This window comes from Phaseolus vulgaris, chromosome 10 (assembly GCF_000499845.2).
Source record: "Phaseolus vulgaris cultivar G19833 chromosome 10, P. vulgaris v2.0, whole genome shotgun sequence".
Taxonomy (NCBI): Eukaryota; Viridiplantae; Streptophyta; class Magnoliopsida; order Fabales; family Fabaceae; genus Phaseolus; species Phaseolus vulgaris.
In genome coordinates, this window is record NC_023750.2 from 5,529,297 (window position 1) to 5,551,797 (window position 22,501).

General features: G+C 39.3%; 3 protein-coding genes across 3 annotated transcripts; 1 reads left to right on the top strand and 2 right to left on the bottom strand.

The window, feature by feature from the left end:
- Nucleotides 1–4,737: 4,737 nt before the first annotated feature.
- Nucleotides 4,738–6,380, top strand: LOC137813075 (uncharacterized). Its single transcript, XM_068615375.1, has 3 exons — nucleotides 4,738–5,323; nucleotides 5,495–5,607; nucleotides 5,811–6,380. The coding sequence occupies exons 1-3, from the start codon at nucleotides 4,738–4,740 to the stop codon at nucleotides 6,378–6,380; spliced, it is 1,269 nt and encodes a 422-aa protein (XP_068471476.1).
- Nucleotides 6,381–8,814: 2,434 nt separating this feature from the next.
- LOC137813082 (probable polygalacturonase At3g15720) lies at nucleotides 8,815–15,219 on the bottom strand. The gene is made up of 9 exons (XM_068615385.1): nucleotides 15,138–15,219; nucleotides 13,026–13,126; nucleotides 12,320–12,454; nucleotides 11,470–11,637; nucleotides 11,161–11,368; nucleotides 10,239–10,320; nucleotides 9,929–10,037; nucleotides 9,141–9,263; nucleotides 8,815–9,039 (listed from the first exon to the last, which is right to left on the bottom strand). Exons 1-9 carry the CDS (start codon nucleotides 15,217–15,219, stop codon nucleotides 8,815–8,817), a joined length of 1,233 nt encoding a protein of 410 aa, XP_068471486.1.
- A 2,853-nt stretch (nucleotides 15,220–18,072) lies between these two features.
- LOC137813128 (uncharacterized) lies at nucleotides 18,073–19,266 on the bottom strand. The gene is made up of 3 exons (XM_068615387.1): nucleotides 19,041–19,266; nucleotides 18,327–18,916; nucleotides 18,073–18,210 (listed from the first exon to the last, which is right to left on the bottom strand). Exons 1-3 carry the CDS (start codon nucleotides 19,264–19,266, stop codon nucleotides 18,073–18,075), a joined length of 954 nt encoding a protein of 317 aa, XP_068471488.1.
- Nucleotides 19,267–22,501: the final 3,235 nt, after the last annotated feature.

The following is a 22,501-nucleotide window of genomic DNA, read 5'->3' on the forward strand; positions in this document are numbered from 1 at the left end:
TTATTGAAATGAGTAACTGTTCAAAACACATGTGCAAGAGTTTTTACAAGGTAAATACAGGTGAATTTATAAAGAAGCAGATGGGGTGGAATTGGTTGAGCCTTCGGCGGGAACGACCTTTCCATCTACTACTTCATTGTTTAATGACACCATGCTGAGGTCGAGATCAGGGAATAGGCATGCGAATTGCTCCCGAGCGGCTTCGAATCCAGCAGTCAGAATCTGAGCAGAATTTAGCTTAAGTTCTTCAAATTGTCCTTGAAGCTCTTCAATTTGTTTCTTGAGCTCCTCGTTCCGCTGTCCTAGCTCTTCAGCTTGTTTCTTGAGCTCCTTGTTCTGCTGCCCCTGCTCTTCAATCTGTTTTTGGAGTTGTTTGTTAGTCTCTTGAGCATGGAGAAGGTCGTCAGTAACCTTCTTGGATTCTGTTCGAGCTTGGGTCAACTCGGCAGCCATCTTCTCTTTTTCCTTGCTCGCCTCGGTGAGATCAGCCATGGCGTCATCCCTTGCTTTTTCTACTTGCCCAAGCAGCTTCTCGCGGTCGATTGACCTTTGCTCCAGTTTTTGTACCTTATCGGCATTAGCTTGAATGTGAGCCTCCAGGTCGCTCGCCTTGGTGCGCAGAGGCACGATTCTGCTTTCAAGTTCAACTTTTTCTTGGGCAAGTTCATGGACTTTGCGGCGAAGGTCAGCAGCTTCCTTGCGCGCAAGCCTAAGCTCGGTGCTGAGGGCATCCTCTACTCGGGAATGTTCCATTTCCGCGAGCGTCAGGCTGAATGCCACCTTCTCTACCTCAACCTTCATTGTGCTGTTTTCGGTCTTGAGGTGGTAGATATCGTCTTGAAGCCGCGTGGTGGAGCTCTCCACAGCCCTCGTTATGATCGATGGGATATCCTCTGCTATGGTTTTGAGTTTGGCGGGTAGAGGTTCCCACATCCTTGTAACCTCGAGGGAAAGGTTCACGGCTTGGAGAGGCGCCAGGGGGGCTTGTTGAGGGTTCTCGTCGCCACCTTCCTTAGCAACATTTTCAGTGGTTGTTTCCTGGCGTGGCGACGCAATCGGGGACTCGGTGATTAGGATTGGAGAGGTGTGAGCGACCTCATCCCCGATTGGAACGATTCCTGCAGCTGAAGTGTTGGAAGGAGGGCTCCCTCCTGCTGATATATGTGGTGTGGAGGCGCTCGGGGGGTCCTCCAAGAATTTGGCTCTGGGGCCTCAGTTGCAGGTGGCGCAGTGGCCAATGGAACTGCTTGGACTGGTGGTGAAGGGGCTTGTGGTGCTGGTGATGAGGGAGGAGGAGCGGGTGTTGATGGTGGTGTTGAAGTTGGAAGAGGGGGCGGGGCAGGTGGAGAAGATGGTGCCACCCTCTTCCTTTTCGTGACAAGGCCATCCTCTGTGACCTCGTCGTCCTCTTCCTCATCCTCTTGGACAACTTGGGGGGCTTTCCGCTTTGGCCTCTTAAGGACCAGTTTCTTTCGTTGGGTGGGCGCCTTAGGCGGTGATCACCCCTGGATGATGGCCTTCTCGACCGCCGAGTTGGGAACCGTCTGGGAGCCGGTCGCCAACCCGTGGTTGCGGGCGAGCGCCTTTAAATCGGCGAGCATGTTCTTACCCAACATGGTGTCTGCATGAAATGAAAGTGCATAAGTTAGCTCAAAGGAGAAAGGGGTAAGTGTACAAGACAATGAGACAGCAAAAGCAGGCATATGCAGAAAAGATAAAACCAAAGTCTTGTGTGTGTCGCACAAGACGCCCAGAAACAATATCAGAAGCAATGTCAAGACAAAGATGTAGCGTCCTAACCTATTTGGAATTCCAACTGGTCCTCAAAGAACTCGAAGGAAATCAGGGTGGGGGTCAAGAATGTTATGTGGGCATCTGCCACCCTCTTCCAGAAGAGACAAAGGTCTCTGTCCAAAGCTCCCATGCTATCAGGACTTCTGGGCCTCCTGAAGCAGCTCTTGGACTCCTTTTTCCCCTTGTCCACCCAGTACAAGGGGAAACCGTCGAGAAGGGAAGTGTCTTTGTCATTTGCGCGAACCTGAATGAACTTCCCCTTCCAATCCTTGTACGACTGCTGGAAGATGGTGAAAATGGACCTCCCAACAATGGCGTTCAGGCTGACCCACAGGCGATCTCCTGGGTGCTTGGCCTCGAACAAGAATAAAAACACGTCCACTGACGCGGGCAACCCCAGGTGGGCGCACGTTATCTCGAAAGCTCGGACAAACGCCCAGCTGTTGGGGTGAAGCTGGGCGGCAGCGATATTGAGCTCGGTTAAGAGTTCCCTCTCAAATCGAGTGAGAGGGAACCTGAGTTTGACCTTCTTGAAGAAAGTGGTGTAGACGAAGCAGAAGGGCCCGTCGGCGCTCACTTTATCATCGGCGCACACTGGCAGAGTGGCGGGGCAAGGCAGCACCATCATTCTCTCATCGTGCTCCTTGTGGAATGATTGGTGGGCCTCGTCCCCATTGGTCAATCGCAGAACCGCTCCCGCGGTGTTCACCGACGACGTTTCCTTTAAGAGGGTTGAGTTAGCCCATGGGTATAACGTCCTGAAGTCTGGCAGTGGGATGGGGGCTCCTCCAGCGTTTGGTGGAGTCGCCTGGGCCAGAGCGGTTTGAGAAGACGCAGGCCTCACAGCCTGCGAAGAGGGAGCACCACGAACTTGCGTAGGGTCGTGTGCTTGTGAAGGAGGGTTTCGCGCTGATGGAGGGGGGTTCGGGGTGATCTTCGTGCGAGTCATGATAGCAACTGCAAACGAAGGAGGAAGAAAAAATAATCAGGAGGGTTACAAAGGCTGACTCGATCATGAAAGGAAGGTGAAAGACGAACGAATGTGAGTTCGTTGCGACGATCGACAAAGCCCTAAGTCACGCAGAAGGAGAAATGGAAAAACAGCCCACAGCGTATGCACCAGACAGTTACAGGATGATGCAAATCGGTGAAAATGCAAGAAAACCCAGCAGATGAAGGAAAGTAGTTACCTTTCGATGATCGGGAGAATGTTGAAGGGAGGTGGTGATCTAGAGCGTCGAGGAACGTCGAGAGCTTTCGCAGAAGGAAATGAGAGCGTATGCAAGTGTGAAGAAAGTGATGGAACAGTAGGAGCGTAAGGGGTTTAAGGGTTTTCGAAACGGTTTTGGGAAGCGCTAACGGCAGATGAAGATAGCCGTTGATGAGAGCCACGTGTCGAACGATGAGCGAAGGGTTTGGTGGAGCGTCAGAGCAGCAGAAAGTACTATCGCTTGGAATTCTGCGCCCATGCCACGTAGACCGGTGTTAACGAAGGCTTTTTCAGTCTTTTCGCTAGACAAGTCTTCGCTTAAGACTGGGGGGCTTGTGTACCGCCCTGGTGGTCGGGTGCGATGACGTGGCATCCTGCTACAGTATAGGCGTGTTGACAAGGCACCAGGTTGACAGTTGGGAAGGAAGTCGGGAGGCACGTGTAGTCGCCGATAGTTAAGTTGGCGTGTTCCGATCTCCAGCTTACCAGAATAGGCGATCGCCAGGTTGGGGACGAAGTCGCCAGATGCAGACTCAGGCGACCAGGCAGTCGGAGATCGCCAGAACAAGCACATCGCCGAAGTTAAAGGAGAAGCAGATTATGAAGGCGGCCGGCGAGACCACAGGGAAGGTGTATGAAGGCCCTACCTCGCCAGTTTCAGTAGAGATCGCACTCCTGAGTTAGCTACGCACTGGGCAGTACCATGCATAGGTAACTTAGCCAAAATGAGAGTAGAAGCAGCGCCAAGTCAGGGAGCCCCAGATGATGGCACGTGTACAGTTGGATAGGAGCCACGTGTCCAAGTCTGTAACTGCCAGGAGAGAGAAAACCACCAGGTATATAAGAGTTCCTAACAGATTTTCTAAGGTACGCACGTTCAGTTCATACACTTTACGCTTGCGAGTGACAAAGCTGTTGGTGAGAGAGATTTGCACGGTTCCAGTTCTTAGTATTTGGTGATACCGTCACTGACTTGAGCGTCGGAGTGCGATCGGCCGCAGCGGCGCCGTATCGTTTCTTTGCAGGTTCTTGAGATAGATCCAGAGGAGGAACGGAGGTGAGAAGCGGCGCGCACGTCGATCCTTTGACGAGGCATTCTCCAGCGCTCTTATATCCTCAACAACATATCTAGTTTCAAAGAAAAACTGAAATCTTTGAAGGCAGGCCTTAAAGTGTGGAATAAGAATGTGTTTGGGTGTTTGCAGACAAATCAAAAGCAAATCTTGAAGGAAATTGAGGTCTTAATGTTAAGGACGATAATGAATCTCGAGGAGAATGGTCGGCTAAGAAGAATGGAATTACGTAGTCAATTGCTGTTGGTTGATAATAAGTTGGATTCCCTTTCAAGGTAGAAAGCAAGAGCAAACTGGTGCAAGTTTGGGGACATGAACTCCAAATTTTATCATGCGGCTATTAGATGGAGAAGACTCAAAAACGAAGTCAAAGGAGTGGAGGTTGGGAGGCAATGGTGTGAGGAACCGGAAGTAGTTCGCAGGGAAGCTAAGTCTTTGTTCGAAAAAAGGTTCACGGCTACACAAGATCTTGGAGTAAATTTGGGCTCTGTGGAGTTTAAATCTCTCCCTCTAGAAATCAGTATAAGTATGGTTACAAGTTTTACAGAGGAAGAAGTGAAATAAGCTGTGTGGCAGTGCGAAGGATCAAAGAGCCCAGGCCCGGATGGTTTCAATTTTACTTTTATCAGGAATTGTTGGGATTTTCTTAAATATGATATTATGGAAGCTTTACATCTGTTCCAAGAAACTGGGGTTATACCAACGGGGTGTAATGCCTCATTTATTGTTTTGGTACCTAAAGTGAGTGACCCCCTTTCTCTTGATCAATTCAGGCCTATCTCCCTTGTAGGAATCTTCTATAAGATTGTCACTAAGGTCTTAGCGGGTCGTATGAAGGAAGTCCTTTCTTTGGTTATTGACGAAAACCAATATGCTTTTCTGAAGAACAAAGGTATGTTAGATAGTGTGCTCATGGCAAACGAGGTTGTGGAGGAGGTTAGGAGGAATCATAGGAGTACACTTTGCTTCAAGGTGGACTATGAGAAGGCATATGATTTAGTAAGGTGGGACTTCTTACTTGACATGTTACAAAGGTTAGGCTTTCATAGCAAATGGGTGAGGTGGGTTAGAGGATGTTTGGAATTGTCCTCCATCTCAGTTCTTATTAATGGAAGCCCGACAGAGGAATTCAAACCGTCAAGAGGGTTAAGGCAGGGCGATCCAATGGCCCCATTCTTGTTCCTTGTGGTTGCTGAAGGTTTGGCCGGGCTAGTGAGACAAGCGTCCAAGCAAAATATGCTCACAGGTGTGAAAGTGGGATGGAAGGAAATAGAATGTAGCATGCTTCAATTTGCAGACGACACTCTCTTTATGTGTGAAGATTCTTTCTCTAATGTCTTCACTATAAAGACGATCCTAAGATGCTTTGAACTAGTTTCCGGTATGAAAATTAATTTTCATAAATCGAAACTGGCAGGGTTAAATGTTGACAAGTTTACCTTAGAAACCTATGCCAAGACTTTAAATTGTAACACAATGTGGACGCCTTTCAAGTACTTGGGGTTAGAAGTAGGAGGTAATCCAAGGAAGGTACAGTTTTGGGAGCCTGTTGTCAATAAAGTCAGAGCTAGACTTAGTACATGGAAAGGGAGATGTCTATCTATGGCGGGTAGAATCTGCTTAATTAAATCAGTATTCACATCCATCCCCCTTTTCTATTTATCTTTCTCTAAAGCCTCAGTCTCGGTTTGTAATAGAATCATGGTATTCAAAGGAGTTTCTTGTGGGCTTAGGGAAGAGATAATAGATCTATACCTTGGGTAAGCTGGGGGAATATTTGTAGACCTCCTGAAGAAGGTGGATTGGGTATCAAGGATATTAGGAAGTTCAATTACGCTTTAATGGCAAAATGGAAATGGAGGCTGATGAGCGACGAGAAAGGGAAGTGGAAAGATATTATGGAATCGAAATATATGATAAAATCTGGCATTAGCAGTGTTCGGCCATGTTATCACTCCTGGTGGTGGAGAGACTTAGAAGAAATATGTAGGGAGGGTAACGATGTAGGCTGGTTCCAACAAGCTGTCACATGGAATGTCAGATCTGGGGACTTAGTGCGTTTCTGGGAGGACCCGTGGGTTAACAACAATAATCTCAAGGAGTTATACCCGAGATTATTTTCTCTCTCTCTAAATCAAGAGATGACGGTGGGCGAGACTGGTTTCTGGGATAATCATGGGTGGCATTGGCACCTAAAATGGAGGAGGGAGAGATTTCACTGGGAATCGATCTTGGAGGAAGAATTATTAGCTATTTTGTCCAGGGGAGTTTTGTACAAGGATTCCAAGGATTTCATTACTTGAAGTGGGAACCCCAAGGGGATCTTTTTGGTGAAATCAACATATGGTCTTTTAGCTAGCCAAGGAACCGGTCCAAGTAACGCTGTTTTTGGTTTGTTATGGAAGACCAAAGCGGCACCAAAAGTTCTAATCACAACTTGGAGAATCCTGTTGGACAGAATCCCAACTAGCCAGAATCTTGTGGCACAAGGAGTCGTGGTGAACTCCCCTTTTAGTGTGTTTTGTAACCAGTCAGTAGAATCCACCCAGCATCTGTTCTTGGATTGTGTTTTTGCTTACCGTGTTTGGATGTTATGCTATAGAAGGATATGTGTTTTGGGAGCACAGAACAAGGACATATGTAATCATTTTCTGAATTTTCATTTAGCTAATATGTCCGTGAAACAGAATCAGGTTTGGAAGGGAGTGTGGGCGGCGATTGCACGTTCCATCTAGGAGCACAAGAATAACATCATTTTTAGACAACGGGTCCCTGACTTTGAGGAAACCTTCCAAGCAGCTCAACTCATATCTTGGATTTGGTTGAAACATAGGGAAGGCTCTTTCTCATACTCCTTCTCTAATTGGTTGCTAAATCCAATCCAGTGCCTTTCATGTGTGAGCTAAGTAACCCCTGTGAAATGTACAGGTTTGTGGCTGGTGTACTGCAGGTGTTTTGTTGTTGGGACATACTAGAACTGGTTGTTTGGTCTGTTTGTGGTACTGGTGGGCTTGGTGGGATGCTGGCATCCTTTGTATGACGTTGTTATGGCGGGTTGTATATGCAGTCCACTACCTTTCAGTAATGGACTAGAGATAGCCAGGGATCTTGTCTGTTATAGTGGTTTAGTGGCCTACGCACGGAGCTATGGAGGGTGTTTGTGCTACGATGCCAATTCTGGGATGAACAAGGGAAGCTAGATGGGGTATTAATGTTATCAGCTCTGGATGTGCTATAGGTAAAGGTTGTGTTTTGGTTGTGATGTTAAGATGGAGTGAGAAAGGCTTGTCGGATGATGATCCCAATGTGAGTTTTTTGTAGGTACAACACTTTTCTAATACAGGGATGTAGGGGGCCTTATGATGAACCATTGGGGTTTCCAGTGACCTCAGTGGTTGGTGCTAGCACAAATGTTATGTTGGTATTATAAAGCCAAATCAGAGCCTGATTTTCGTTGCTAGGCTCCTCCATGGTCCATGGTCTTTAGCTTGAAGCTGCTTTACGGGCTGCGATGCATCAGTGTTTTTGAACAACAATGCTTTTATAGAAAGCGAGTATGGTGTAAGGGGTACATATGAGGGAGTGATTTTGTTCCACTAAAAGGATTTGGTGTGCTGGGGGGACAGTAATTAAAACCCAAAGTGACCAAAGAGTTAGATGACGGTGGTTCGGTGCTTATGGGAAGTTGGTATGTTTAAAGTGGGGTTTCTGGATGTTGGAAAAGTGGCTATTTGGTTTGTTCGAGACAGCACATGTTGCTGGTTTCTTTTAGCATGTAGGAGGTTAGTTCAATCTAAGATACAAACGGTGCAACAAAGTTTGAACAATTTTGGTTGGCCTTGTTATCTTTTTCTCTAGTTTTTCTTTGTATCGTGTATCTTAGTTGTTTATCTGTATATAAGGGTTGAGACACCCCTGAAGTGTTCTTTTTAATTCATTAATTTGTTGCCGATAAAAAAAGAGAATATAAAGTAGTTAGAAACTAACATTTTGATAGCTAATGGATAGATACCAATCTAAAAACTACTTCATGAATTTTTATGAATGATAGAAACTATTTCAGATATCAATCATTATTTTAGTTGATAAAATAATCTCTAATTAGTCTATAGTAACTAATTATTTTGATATTTAAATTTAGTTTCTATTCAATAATTTTCTTGGATTAATTTTTTTTTTATGTAAAACTTATATGATTATGATCATTTAGAGATTTTGTAAGTAAGGAACAGTAGGAAGAAAATAAATAAATAAAAAACACACTAAATTCACAATATCTTTGTATATTTCTTATGATAAAATGCCATAAATACAGGGAGTATCTAACAAAAGCTAAATTTCCCTTCCATTATATTATATCCACCACTTTCAAGAAAATCATGAAATAAGACTCAATTTTAGAGACAAAAAGTAATTAGTTGTTATAATGACTAAATTAGAGACCATTTTAGAAACTAAAAAAAAATTGTTTCTAATTTAGTTTCTATTATTGTTAAATGATTTCTAAATTGGTATCTAATTAGCTACCAAGATTTTTGTTACCAAATTTAGAACGTAAATAATTGGTAGTTAAAACCTTGGTAACTAATTAGATACCAATTTAGAAATTATTTAACAATAATAGAAACTAATTTAGAAACTATTTTTTTTAGTTTTTAAAATGGTCTCTAATTTAGTCACTATAACAGCTAATTATTTTTAGTGTCTAAAATTGATTTCTATTTCATCTTGTAGTGTTTATGCACAAGATACTTTTGGAACAGTGTATCCAATCCTCCCATTAACAATATTCTTGCAAAATGCATAGGCTTTTTTGATTGATTTTGAATGGACAGTGTAAATTTGATCCAATGTAATGTTGAAACACCCAGATGGGCTACAGTTCAAGTTAATTGCCTTGGCACTAGCAGAAGTGCCCTTGAACCCTCTGTATATCACTTCACTCACCTTCACTGCATCTTCCTGTTTTCAAACATATTTCAAATCACGATTAGAAAGTCATGATGAAAAATTGTTGAAATCACGTTTGAAATAGTAATGTGAATGCAAATTCAAAAGTATACCACTTTATTTGGCACTTCATTTGGAGTTTTAATGCCATAGTATTGGTCTATAATAATTGAATTTTTAACATCTTTTAGTATGATTCCCTCATATGTGATTTTTCTTGCATAGCCTGATCCACCCTGCATCAAATCAGAGAATATAAAGATATCTAATAATTAAATTGGTATCATGAGACACTGAAAGATGAATTAAATATATCCTAATGAAAGTTAACAATAGACTGGTTCATAAGTTTAAGTTTTCCTAATTAGTTCAAGTTTTCCTATACTATTTATATGTGTTAAACTGTTTCTAGTGGTTCAAAACTGTCTGATGGGTATCATCGTCTGTTGGGTATCAATGTATGTTGAATAATTGTTGTTTTGGATCGTCTAATCCTTATATTCAATTTTTTTTATAATTCTTAGTGTTTCATGTTATTTTGAAATTGAACCACTATACACGTGTTTTGTTTGTATGAGAAACATCTTTAGTAAGAAATTGTAAGACAATTATTTTGTGTCTTCTACTTTAGAACTTGAATTAGAGAGTTACTCTTTAATATAAAAGTTGAGACCTGAGGATTTAGAGAAAAACTTTGAGTTTTAAATCTCATAAATTATCATAATGAAGACGTAGACGGATTATAGTCAATTTTATGTGTGATTTTTTTGTACTTTGTTCTACCCTATTTTGTGTTCTCATTTTCATTTTCAAATTGTGTATTTTCGTATTATGTAAACTGATTAGTGAATTGTATTTGTTCTTAAGGATCATACAGAAGCATTATATATGAGTTACTCACCGGCCATGTCTTGATTCTTGCACCATTTGTGGTGCCAATGAAGGTGCAATTCCTTACATGTACCTCTTCAACTGTCTCATGAGATTTATTTCTACCAAGGCTTCCAATGCTGAGTTATTCAGACATGTTTCATTAGATATCATGCTCAGTTCCATCAGATATTTAACTTCATTCATACATGAATTTTTAAGTTTAAGATATGACTTCCATATGTTTAAACTTGCAATAATTAGGTCTAATTCACATGAGACAACTAGAATCAAGTGCAATTTAACATTGCAGAAACTATATGATAATTTTTTATACAAACCTTATCCCATGGCCTCCTTGGCAAACAAGTCTAGTGGCTTTGATATTAGAACAACCACCATTGATGGCAATACAATCATCACCTGCTTAGAAAGACAAGGTCAAAGATAATGTTTCACACACTAAATAGTTTAAATTCACACTTTAATTTTATTATGCCCTGAAAAAAGGTTTCTTTTTTCACGAAAATAGTGTAATTTTTTTTACAAATTACAATTTTGGATGAACTTTTTTTTATATAAAAATGATAAGTTGTATACTATTTAGATAATTGGAGTCATTGTTTTGGGTGGCTTGGTGTGTAGCTTGTGTTTCACAATGATCTTGTGCCAAATTTTGTATAGTTTAGGATGTGCAATGCTTTAGGTCCGGTTAATGATATTTGGGGTGGAGTAGTGAGTGAAATCTTGAAGCACAGGAACAATGTCATCGGTAAAAGGGGCGTTGCTGGCGCGTCTAAAGTGTTCGCAATGGTTCAAGTAAATGTTTGGTCTTGAATTTCTTCAAAATCTCGTTTTGGTTTGTTCTCTTATTTTAGTTGGTGTTTGGACCCTTTGGCTTGCATGAGGCTAGTTTCTAGATGCCTTGTTTGAGAATTTTTATTTTGTTTGGCTCTGTGGCTTTGTCAATATGGTAGGCTTTTCTTGTAGGAGAAGGATAAAGTGCAATTTTGTATAAGAGTTGGACCACTCCTGAATTGGTTCACCACTCTAAAATCATTTTGATGATCGATGATGTACAACTTATCTATTTTTATAAAAGAAATTATTCAAAAATCGTATTTTGTGAGAAAAAATTGCAAAAACCCTAAATAAGATATTTGTTTACCATCTATATTGTAAGCATTTTCTCCATGTTATCATCTTAAAACTGCAAGTAAAGTGTTTAGAAGCATGTTCTTCTTCTTCTTCTTCTTAGTTTACCTGTTGCAAGAGTGGAATCTTGAATTGCTACATTTTTTGAAGCAGCAATGTCAAAGCCATCAGTGTTAGGGCTATCTGGAGGAGAATTGATATTGATTTGAGAGAAGAGTGCACCATCCATGCCATTTACAGATATGTGAGCTCCAGGGCTGTTCCTCATACTCAGAGATTTCACAGTAAGACCATTGCAAGCATGGAAACGCAAGGACTGCATCACATTCACATCAAAATTTTCACTAACAAGGCATTGAGATTAACAAGACAAACTATAACCTTGTTCATAAGAACCCAAGTGAAAACTTTACATACTTTTGGTCTTCTGCATTTTCTGCATTTCTCCCACCAAGTAGAACCATGGCCATCAATGCTTCCTCCATCACCATCAATTGTTAGACCATTTACATATAATATCTGAATCCAACTAAAAGAATCACCAACCCATTTACTCATAGATGGAGCTACTATTTTCCCTTTCAACTGCAACAAATTTGGAGGAAAATAAAACAAAAAGAGAAGAAAACTATCAGACTTTCATCATCATTTTGATAATTTTTTATCGACAAAAAATTAAATAAATAAAAATAAGACATTTCAGAAGTATTCCAACCCGTATACGACGAGAAATCTTTATTTAGATAGTAAATTTGGATAAAAATCTTTATTTGGATAGTAAATTTAGATACATCTTTCTCATGAAAAACTGATTTATTTGAGTTGGTTTAGTTAAAAATAATAAAGCACGAGTTAAAAATAATAAAGAGTTAAAGTACTTTTGAATTTCTTGTTAGAAAGTTAGAGAATAAATTTAAGATTTTTAGATAATTAAAGTTTTGTATTAGAGTTGAAATATTTGAAATACTTTATATTTATTAATTTTTACTATTATAAATAAACTTTTACTCTAGGTGAATAAATGATGTATATACAATTGAAAACAATTTGGATATCTAGTTAAAAAAAAAATTAAATGTGATGAATAATTTATGTGATTCATAAAGCATATGCCAACACTCTTAAAATAATGTATTAACTAAACATATTTTGGTTATATAAGAGAATTGTGATACTAAAAAATCATTATTTTCAAATGAAAAAAAGATTCATTTTTGTATTGAAACACTTTATAATGATGTTATCAAATATTGTTGGTTAGTCATACCTTAATGCCAACATTTGGGGTCTTGCATGGACCACTTAGCTTTAATCTTTTCACCAAAAATATTTTTCTTGAAGGTATAAGTAGACTTGCTGGCCCTTCCTCTCCACACACACCTTGCCATGCTTTTGCAATTGCCTACAATCAATTAGAACACATATGGTTAAGGATCACTCATGGTTAGAAAAAAAAATAAAAATACAATCAACTTCAAATACATTCAAAGATTGTTGAAAAAAAATTCAAATCTTACCTTCATTTTACAAACATAGAAAAATAGTATGTCGAAAAAATATATAGAACTAGTCATTCATCCATCCAACCATAAACTTGTATAATATAAAGCCAATTAGAAGTGCTTTAAGTTTAACTCAACTCCATAAAACCAACTTATAAGGTTGAGGTTTGCACCCACTTATATACTATGAAATACTCTAATCTCTAGTCAATGTGGAATCTCCAATAGAATAAAAAAACAATTAAAATAAATAAACATAAACACATTCTAATTAATATTAAAATGATATTAAAGTTTAAATAAGGTGAGAGATTGATATTTAAAAGTAAACCATATATTTTAAAGATATGGGATTTATTTATTTAAATAATTAAGGTTAAGCAAAACCAAGAATGAAGAAAGCAAAATATATATATATATATATATATATATATATGAAGTGAGATAGTAAGAAAGTAAAGAGGCAAATACATTTGAATCATCACTTGTGCCATCACCATGAGCTCCAAAATCCATCACATTAAAATATTTTACTTGGGTTTCAGCATTGCTGAATGTGGCTGAAATAAAACCTAGAATCAAGATACAAGTGATTAACCTTTGCATTTTTAACAAATTCAGGAATAACACTATTTTGGATTATTTGTGAAAGGATTTATATAGGGTTTAAATAGATTCTTCATCATGTAATTGGAAAAATAAAATTAAATGCTCAAGATCTATATAATCATTAATTTATAAATGCTGTCGTTTAAGGAGTAGCAATATTTTAAAACTTGTATGGTATGAACTTTAAACTTTATCCATAAAACACTAACAAAGCAAAAACAAAAGCTGTGATAATGAGATTACTTTTGTAAAATTATTTCAAAACAAAACAAAAAATATTGCTTTTATTTGTGTGAAAATATCATAGTTAGGTAAGTTTATGAAATGTCCATATCTATAAAAAGAAAAATTGTTAGGATTTAAACATAAAGTTACTTTCAAAATAACACAATTAAATAGTACTAAATATGACTCTAAGTTCTTCGCACAGCTTAATAACAACAACAAAAGTCTTTGGAATAATTTTAATAAAACAATATTATTCTTTTAATAAACATATTGCTTTTATATCTATACTATAAATATTAGTCTAATTTATTTGGATTAAAACTACAGATAAGTATTAAAATTTAATTTAAAATGGACATCATCAGAAAATTTAATATTTTATTAAAAAATCGGAACCTTTTTGACACCTTATAATCGTAAAATAGGAATAAATATTTGTAATCATTTAATAATATATTAAGAAGTCACCTTCCATTTACTATTTTATTTTATAGAAAGAATCTTAATAAAAGTATAAAAGAACATATTAGTTAAGGAAATTTTACTATCTGATTCCTCTAATAAAAATTATTTATTTATTAATTAGTATATATGATAAAAAAAATATTTAATTTTCATAAGAAACATGTTAATAAAATGCCAAAATAAATACTGTATATTAAAAAAATATTTGAGTAACATTTATAAAGAAAAATTATTATATTTAATATTTAAATTTAGCAATATTACCAATAAATTGTATATTTAATAAATATAATTAAAAGACATTATCATTAATTTTTACTATGTATTATATTGAATAATAATAATAATTAGTAACTATTATCATTCTTTTTCACGATGTATTATATTTAACAAATATAATAATAATAATTAATATTATTATGATTTATTATATATTATTTATAATAAATATAATTAAATTTTATTTTTTATTTTTTTTTATCAACAAAGAATGAAATTAAATTTAGAGGGATACAAAGGGGTATCCCAACCCTTTAACACAATCCATACTACATAATTAGAACACTAAAAAATGAGAAAACTCTCAAGAATGAAAAGGATATGAGATATTTGCTGCATATACAAAACCCTACAGCGGCAAACAAGTTGCTATAGGAGATGCAAACTGCAACTTCAATACCACCAAAGCACACCGAGGAGATAAGCAACCTCCATCATCTTGTTTACATTCTCCAGTGTCGTGCAGCAACTCCTAATTGACATTGGCTTCACCCTTGAGTACTAAAACCAGCATGCCATCAGCTTAACTTACCCAAGCATGCCATGGGAATACTTGTAGTCCTGGTTGTGTACACTAACAACTGCATTGCCTACTAGAGCCCAAAATCATAAAAAGTATGATTCGCCCATTCAATATCCACCTCAGAACCAATAACAGCTTCATTGAACCTTTACTTGAGGTGCTTACACACAACTCCGACATATACACACCCGTGACCATTGTAGGAGGACAACAACAAACTGCTTGATTCCATAAACTTCCCCTGACGACGGCTCTTCAAAACAACACCTACAAGGTCCTCATTCAGGAGCCGTACTACAACTCCTCATGTTCAGGTTCATGCAACCCGCCAAACAGATGTTAGAACAACAAAGACGTGGACCGTCACAAGCTTATTATTTAACAGAAAAAGGGAGGCAAAGGAGGTTTGCTATTCAGACCCAACACGTTAATAAACACCTTCCGCTAGACCTCAACTCTTACTGCCAGCAAAAGCATACCAGGGAAGCCACCAGGATCAGCGGGAGCATGCCAATCTGCAGCACATGGAGTTCCAACAGACCCTGCTCCAGTATCAACCATCTGCTATGCCCACTACCACAATTTACACAACGTGTAGGTTCACCAGCAAGCTACGCCCCCCTTCCTTTTCTTTGTTCCACCGCCAACCGAAAGCCTTCAGCCATTCCATAGCATCACAGATTCTACTTGTAGCTACTAATGCATATCATTGGGTTCAACACCCAATCAGAAAAAGAGTAGGTAAACTTATTCCCTTATGCTTTAACCATAACCATGATTTTAGTTGGGCCTTTTGGATCACTTCTTCCTCATCTACAACACCTTGGTTAAACACTACTGAATTCCTATGCTCCCACAAGCACCAGACAATGGTAACCCATACCCCTTTCCAAATCAGATTTTGTTTATTACTATCCTGGGTCAAAATACAGCTTTCAAAGTGGTTCTTAACATCATTATGTTGGACAAAAAGAATTCCAATCCATCTAAGGCATAGGTTCCATACACAGCAAGCAACCTTACACTCGAGGAAGAGATGTTGGTAGGACTCCTCCTTGATCTCACATAGAGCACATACAGTGGTGTCCAGTAAAACCTCTCTCATTCTCAAGCAAAGCCTAGTTGGGATTCTGTTCAGCAGCACCCTCCAGGTTGTGAACATAACATTGGGGAACGTCTTCGCCTTCCAAAGGTATTTGAACACTTCAATTTGAGGGCCCCTAACCGTCTTGACTAGGCACTCATACGCAGAACTCACTGTGAAGCACCCAGTAGCTTCACTTCTCCACGCGAGGGCATCCTTTTCATCCTTCATCACTTTGACCCTGGAGATGAAGACTTCCAGCTCAGCTTCCATTAAGGTTTCCCACTCAAATCTACCTCTCCTCCAACTTAAGGTCCACCTCCACACCGAACCTTCTCATCCTCCTACTTCTTCCACCTTGTGGCCTTGATTTAACGACAGGGAGAACAATCTCAAGAACAAGATTTTTAACTTTGAATTTCCTACCCACACATCCTCCCAAAAACAAATTTTATCTCCACTCCCTATTTTCCAGCCAACTTCATCTTGGAGCTACCCGTCTCCTCCTCCCTCCCTACAGATACTCGTCAAATCCCTCCACCACCAAGACTGATATTTGACAGGCAAAGAACCATTGTTAATATCCAGACCATACTTCGATTCCAGCACTTCCTTCCACCTTCCTTTCTCATTAGAGCTATAACGCCATTTCCACTTAGCCATGAGTGCATAATTAAACTTCCGGATTTCCTCTGGTTCCCAACCCACCTTCCTCTTTTGTTTTGCACAAGTCTTTCCAGCTAATCCATGATATTAACATCTTCTCTTTTCCCCACCCCCATAGGAACCTCCTTTGGATACTAATAATGCTTTTACAGACCACATCCGGGGATTTGAAGAGGGACAAGTAGTAGAGCGGCATAGCGGATAAAACAGATTTGATTAAACACAATCTTCCTGCCATTGAAAGAAATCTCCCTTTCCACACACTAAGCTTTGACTTTAGTTTATTCAGGATTGGTTCCCTGAACTTTTTCTTCCTCGGATTACCCCCCACTTCTAAGCCTAGATAGTTGAAAGGTACACCCATCTGGCCACAGTTCAGAGTCTTTTTGCATAACAATCCAAATTACTTTTCAACACGTTTATACCTGCTAACTTTGACTTGTGGAAGTTAATCTTCAACCTTGAGGCTATCTCAAACCCCTTGAGTATAGACTTCAAGGTGATTATGTTGTTGAAGGAGTCCTGACATAAAAACAGGGTGTCATCAGCAAATTGAAGGATGCTAAGTTCTACCTCTTTTCTTCCTATTTTTAGCCCAGATAGGAGATTTGCCTTCACCGCTTGCCTTACTAGCCCAACGAGCCCTTCCGCAACCACAATAAACAAAAAATGAGTTAGAGGATCGCCCTGCCTTAACCCTCTCAACGGCTTGAATTCCTCTGTAGGGCTACCATTGACAAGCACAGACACCGTTGCACTCTCTAGGCATCATTTGATCCACATAACCCATCTGTTATCGAACCCATCCTATTTAACATTTCATATAGGAACTCCCATCTGACTGAGTCGTAAGCTTTTTCAAAATCCACCTTAAAGCACAAACCACTCTTCCCACCCCTCCTTAGATCCTCTTCCACCTCGTTAGCCATGAGCAAACTGTCAAGACTCCCTCTATTCTTGAGAAAAGTCGATTGGCAGTCGTCAATCACAGAATTGAGAACTTTCTTCATCCTACCCGCCAACACTTTCGAAAGTATCTTGTACATAGCACCTACTAGGGAGATAGGTCTATATTGCTCAAGCAAAACAGGATCCTTTACCTTGGGTATAAGTGCTACAAAAGAGGCCTTACAACCCTTTGGAATAAACCCATTTTCATGAAAGATGGTCGCCGCTGCTACTATGTCGTCTTTTAGAAAGTCCCAGCTTTTCTTGATAAAGTTCATGTTGAAACCATTTGTTCCTGGACTCTTTGAACCATCACAGAACCACACCACATCTCTTATTTCTTCCTCAGAGAAGGCAGCTGTTAAGGACATATTATCCTCACTGGATAGGGACTTAAAATCTACCTTGTCAAGTCTAACACCAAAGTCCTTCGTAGTTGTAAATCTGTTTTCAAAGAGTTTCTTGGCTTCTTAACGCATTGTACAAGGTTCCTCACACCAGATGCCACCAACCTCAACTCCCTTAACCTCATTTCTAAGTCTTCTCCACCTCAACGATGAGTGAAAAAATTTAGTACACGAGTCTCAATACTTGAACCATTTTGCTCTAGCTTTTTGACAAATGAGGGAGTCTAGCTTCTTTTCAGTTTCCTTCAAATGACTTACCAACTCAAACCTCTTCAGTCTATCATTTTCCCCAAGGTCAGTAATGCAATCTTAGCAGTATAAGTCCTCCAATTCCTGCAAAATCCTCTTCTTACTTGTTTGGATGTTGCCGAACTCATCCTTATTCCAGACTTTCAGATCACCCTTCAAAAAGTTCAATTTCTCCTTGATCTTTGTAATAGCATTCCCCTGCACAGAGTATGATAACCATTTATTCTTCACCATCTCATGAACCCCTTCTCCATGAACCACGCATCAATAGATCGGAAGGGTTTGGGCCCCCAATCCTTATCCACAGACTTTACCACTATTGCATAGTGGTCCGAGACTTCCCTTCGTTGCACATACTGTTTACACATAGGCCAAATCTCCATCCACTCTTCCGAGACAAGAACTCTGTCTAATCTGCTCCTTACCGATCCATTAGACTTAAACCAGGAGAAAATCTTTCCTACTAAAGGCAGTTCAAAGAGAGAGTTGGTATCGATGAAGCTGTTGAACCCATTGATCTCACCTGATTGACTGACCCTCTCCCTTACACCTTTCCTTTCGTTCCGGTTTCTAATGGCATTAAAATCACCACACAAGCACCAGACCAAGACTTGAGATGCCGATTTAAATTTAGACAACTCCTCCCAAAGGATCTTCTTCTCACTCAAAGTGCAGGTTGCGTAAACATTAACAACTACACATCTGGTATTGGATTTAACATGGTTACCGAAGACTGCAATGAAGCCCTTTCCCATGACATGGCTCACATAGCTAAAAGCTTCTTCATACCACATAGACAACAAACTACCATTACCATTGTCGCCTTCATGATGAAGCCAACCCACTTTGTTATCCCCCCACAAGGAATAGCATTTTGCTGTCGTGAACACCTTGGCTTTTGTTTCTTACAGACAAACAAATTTCGCCCCTCACAAGCTATTACATGTCTCAAATACCTAGCTTTAGTACTTCCCCCCACACCTCTAATATTTAACTTCACTACTATCATTAAGACAAGTTCTTAATACCCACCTTAGAGCACGATGCAAACTCTGAATCACGGTCTTCCATACTCCCATATTCTTTTACAACCTCCTCTTCACCCCCTCGACACATGATCCCAACTTGCTTTCCCACTTTCCATAACATGGATTGTCCCGCAAGATTTACAAGTTCAACTAGACGGGAATTACAGATATTGATGTTTCTATATGAAATTGAAGATGATGACAAATCGTCTCTATTGTGAACCATTACCCCTGCTTGAGGGATTCTTGCTTTGAGCCTTCCAGACCACCTCGGAAAAGAGCATAAGTCTCCCAATTCCGATAGACCTTTCTTCTTGCAACGACGCAGTGGAGAGCTGGATTTGCTTCTCTCGGTAACTCCGTCGTCGCGCCTACCAGGATAGGAATCCACGTCGTCGGTTCCATTACTCCTGTAGCTTCTTCATCCTCGCTACCTCCTTGCAACATATTAAAGGAAAAGAAAGAATAGGGTAAATCCCTTGTGTATATTGAACACATAGGGTTATGTTTATATAGGAAAAAGAAACATATGGGCTAAGCCCATTACATAAATATGAGATATCTAACAATATCTATAATATCTCATAATATCAAATAATATCTAATTATATCTAATTATATCTAACACTCCCCCTCAAGCTGGTGCATATAGATCATATGTACCCAGCTTGTTACAAGTGTAATCAATCCTAGGTCCTCGTAAGGGTTTAGTAAAAATGTCTGCTAATTGATTATTTGAATTAACAAACTCAGTCTTGATATCTCCTGATATAATCTTTTCTCGAATGAAATGACAATCAATCTCAATATGTTTTGTCCTTTCATGAAAAACTGGATTTGAGCTAATATGAAGAGCAGCCTAATTATCACATATCAGTGTCATTTGAGTAACCTCTCCAAATTGCAATTCTTTAAGTAACTGTTTAAGCCAAATAAGCTCACAAGTAGCCGAGGCCATAGCTCTATATTCTGCTTCTGCACTAGATCTCGCCACAACACTTTGTTTCTTGCTCTTCCAAGAGATCAAGTTATCACCAATGGAGACACCATAACCAGAAGTTGACCTTCTATTAGATGGAGATCCTGCCCAATCAGCATCTGAATAACAAACGACTTTAGTATGGTTATTATGACCATATAACAAACCTTTTCCAGGAGAGCCTTTAATGTACTTCACTATACGAATGACTGCATTCCAATGATCTTCACATGGAGAATTAAGAAATTGACTCACCACACTAACTGCAAAGGAAATATCAGGACGAGTAACAGTGAGATAGTTCAATCTTCCAACTAATCTCCTGTACTTCTCAGGATCTGAAAGAGGCTCCCCCTGATTGGGTAGAAGCTTGACGTTGGGATCCATGGGAGTATCAACAGATTTCGAATTCATCAACCCAATTTCCTCCAAAATATCTAATGCGTATTTTCTTTGAGAGATAACAATACCAGTATTAGATTGTGCTACCTCAATCCACAAGAAATATCTGAGTTTGCCAAGATCTTTGGTCTGAAAGTGTTGACAAAGGTGTTGTTTTACTTGTGAGATGCCATGGTGATCACTGCCTGTAAGAACAATGTCATCAACATATACTACAAGATAGATACACCCAGCACTCGAGTGACGATAAAAAACTGAATGATCTCCTGCACTGCAAGTCATACCAAATTGTTGAACAACATTGCTAAATTTTCCAAACCAAGCCCTAGGAGACTACTTGAGGCCATATAAGGATTTGCGAAGACGACATACCAATCCAGAAGACTCCCCCTGAGCAACAAAACCGGGAGGTTGCTCCATATAAATTTCTTCCTGCAAATCCCCATTAAGAAAAGCATTTTTAACATCCAGTTGATAAAGAGGCCATTGTTGAAGAGCAGCCATAGCTATGAATAAGCAAACAGAGGCCATCTTTGCTACTGGAGAAAAAGTATCACCATAGTCTAAACCAAAAATTTTGGTATAACCCTTAGCCACAAGACGAGCTTTGAGACGATCAATAGTACCATCAGGACCAACTTTGATAGCAAAAATCCACCTGCAACCAACAACAGATTTCCTAGATGGTAAAGGAACAAGTTCCCAAGTTCCATTATTCTGAAGCGCATTCATTTCATCAAGCATGGCCTGACGCCAACCAGGATGAGCTAAAGCATCACCTACAGATTTTGGAATGGATACAGAAGAAATAGACGAAAGGCAGGTATAAAAGGGTTGAGATAGTCTATGGTAACTCAAAGCAGTATAATGTGGAGAGGGATTACGAGTAGAACGTATACCTTTACGGATAGCAATAGGAAGATCAGGTTCAACAGTCAGAGGTTCAACTATAGGAGCCGGAGGGAGATGAGGTGTTGGCACCAGAATAGAGTCTGCTGATGGACGATGAGACGGTTGACGACGACTATACACCTGAAGAGTTGGCGGTGGTTGTGAATTGTTAGGTGCACTAGGCACAACAAGAGGAATATTAACTTGATTAGATGAAGAAATTGAAGGAGAAAGACAAGACTTAAAGTAAAGGGAAGATTCACTGAAGGTGACATCTGCTGAAATAAAATAATGGTTTAAAGACGGTGAGAAACATTTATATCCTTTTTGTGATGTAGTGAACCCTAAAAAGACACATTTGTGTGACTTAGGAGATAATTTATCAAGACCAGGACTAAAATTATGAACAAAACATGTGGACCCAAAAACTTTGGGAGGTAAAGAGTGGAGAGGGTCATGTGGAAATAAAATAGAATGAGGAATTTTGTTATCTAAAACTGAAGATAGCATGCGATTAATGAGATAACATGCACTGAGAACAACATCACCCCAAAAACGCTGAGGAACATCACCATGGATTAAAATAGTACGAGTTGTTTCAACAAGATGTCTATTCTTGCGCTCAGCTACCCCATTTTGTTGAGGTGTATAAGCACATGAAGTTTGATGAAGAATACCATGAGAAGCCATAAAATTTTTAAAAGAATGAGAAAGATACTCACGTCCATTATCATTGCGCAAAATTCGGATGGAAATTCCAAATTGATTTTTAATTTCATTGTAAAATATTTGAAATATAGAAAACAACTCAGAATGGTTTTTCATTAAAAATGCCCAAGTACATCTTGAATAATCATCAATAAAAGTAACAAAATACTGAAATCCTAAATTAGACTTAATACGACTTGGTCCCCAAATGTCAGAGTGAACTAAGGCAAAAGGAGATGAAGCACGTTGTGAGACATTACGAGGAAAAGAACTACGAATGTGTTTCCCTAACTGACACGACTCACACGATAAAATAGACACATTAGACAAATTTAGAACAAGCTGTTGCTTCTTGGCAAGACTAGGATGACCCAACCGAGCATGAATGAGAGATGGAGAATCCATAATTGCGCCAACATGTGCAGAGATCTGTAGTTGATAAAGTCCATGAGACTCACATCCGGTGCCAATCATCCGTTCC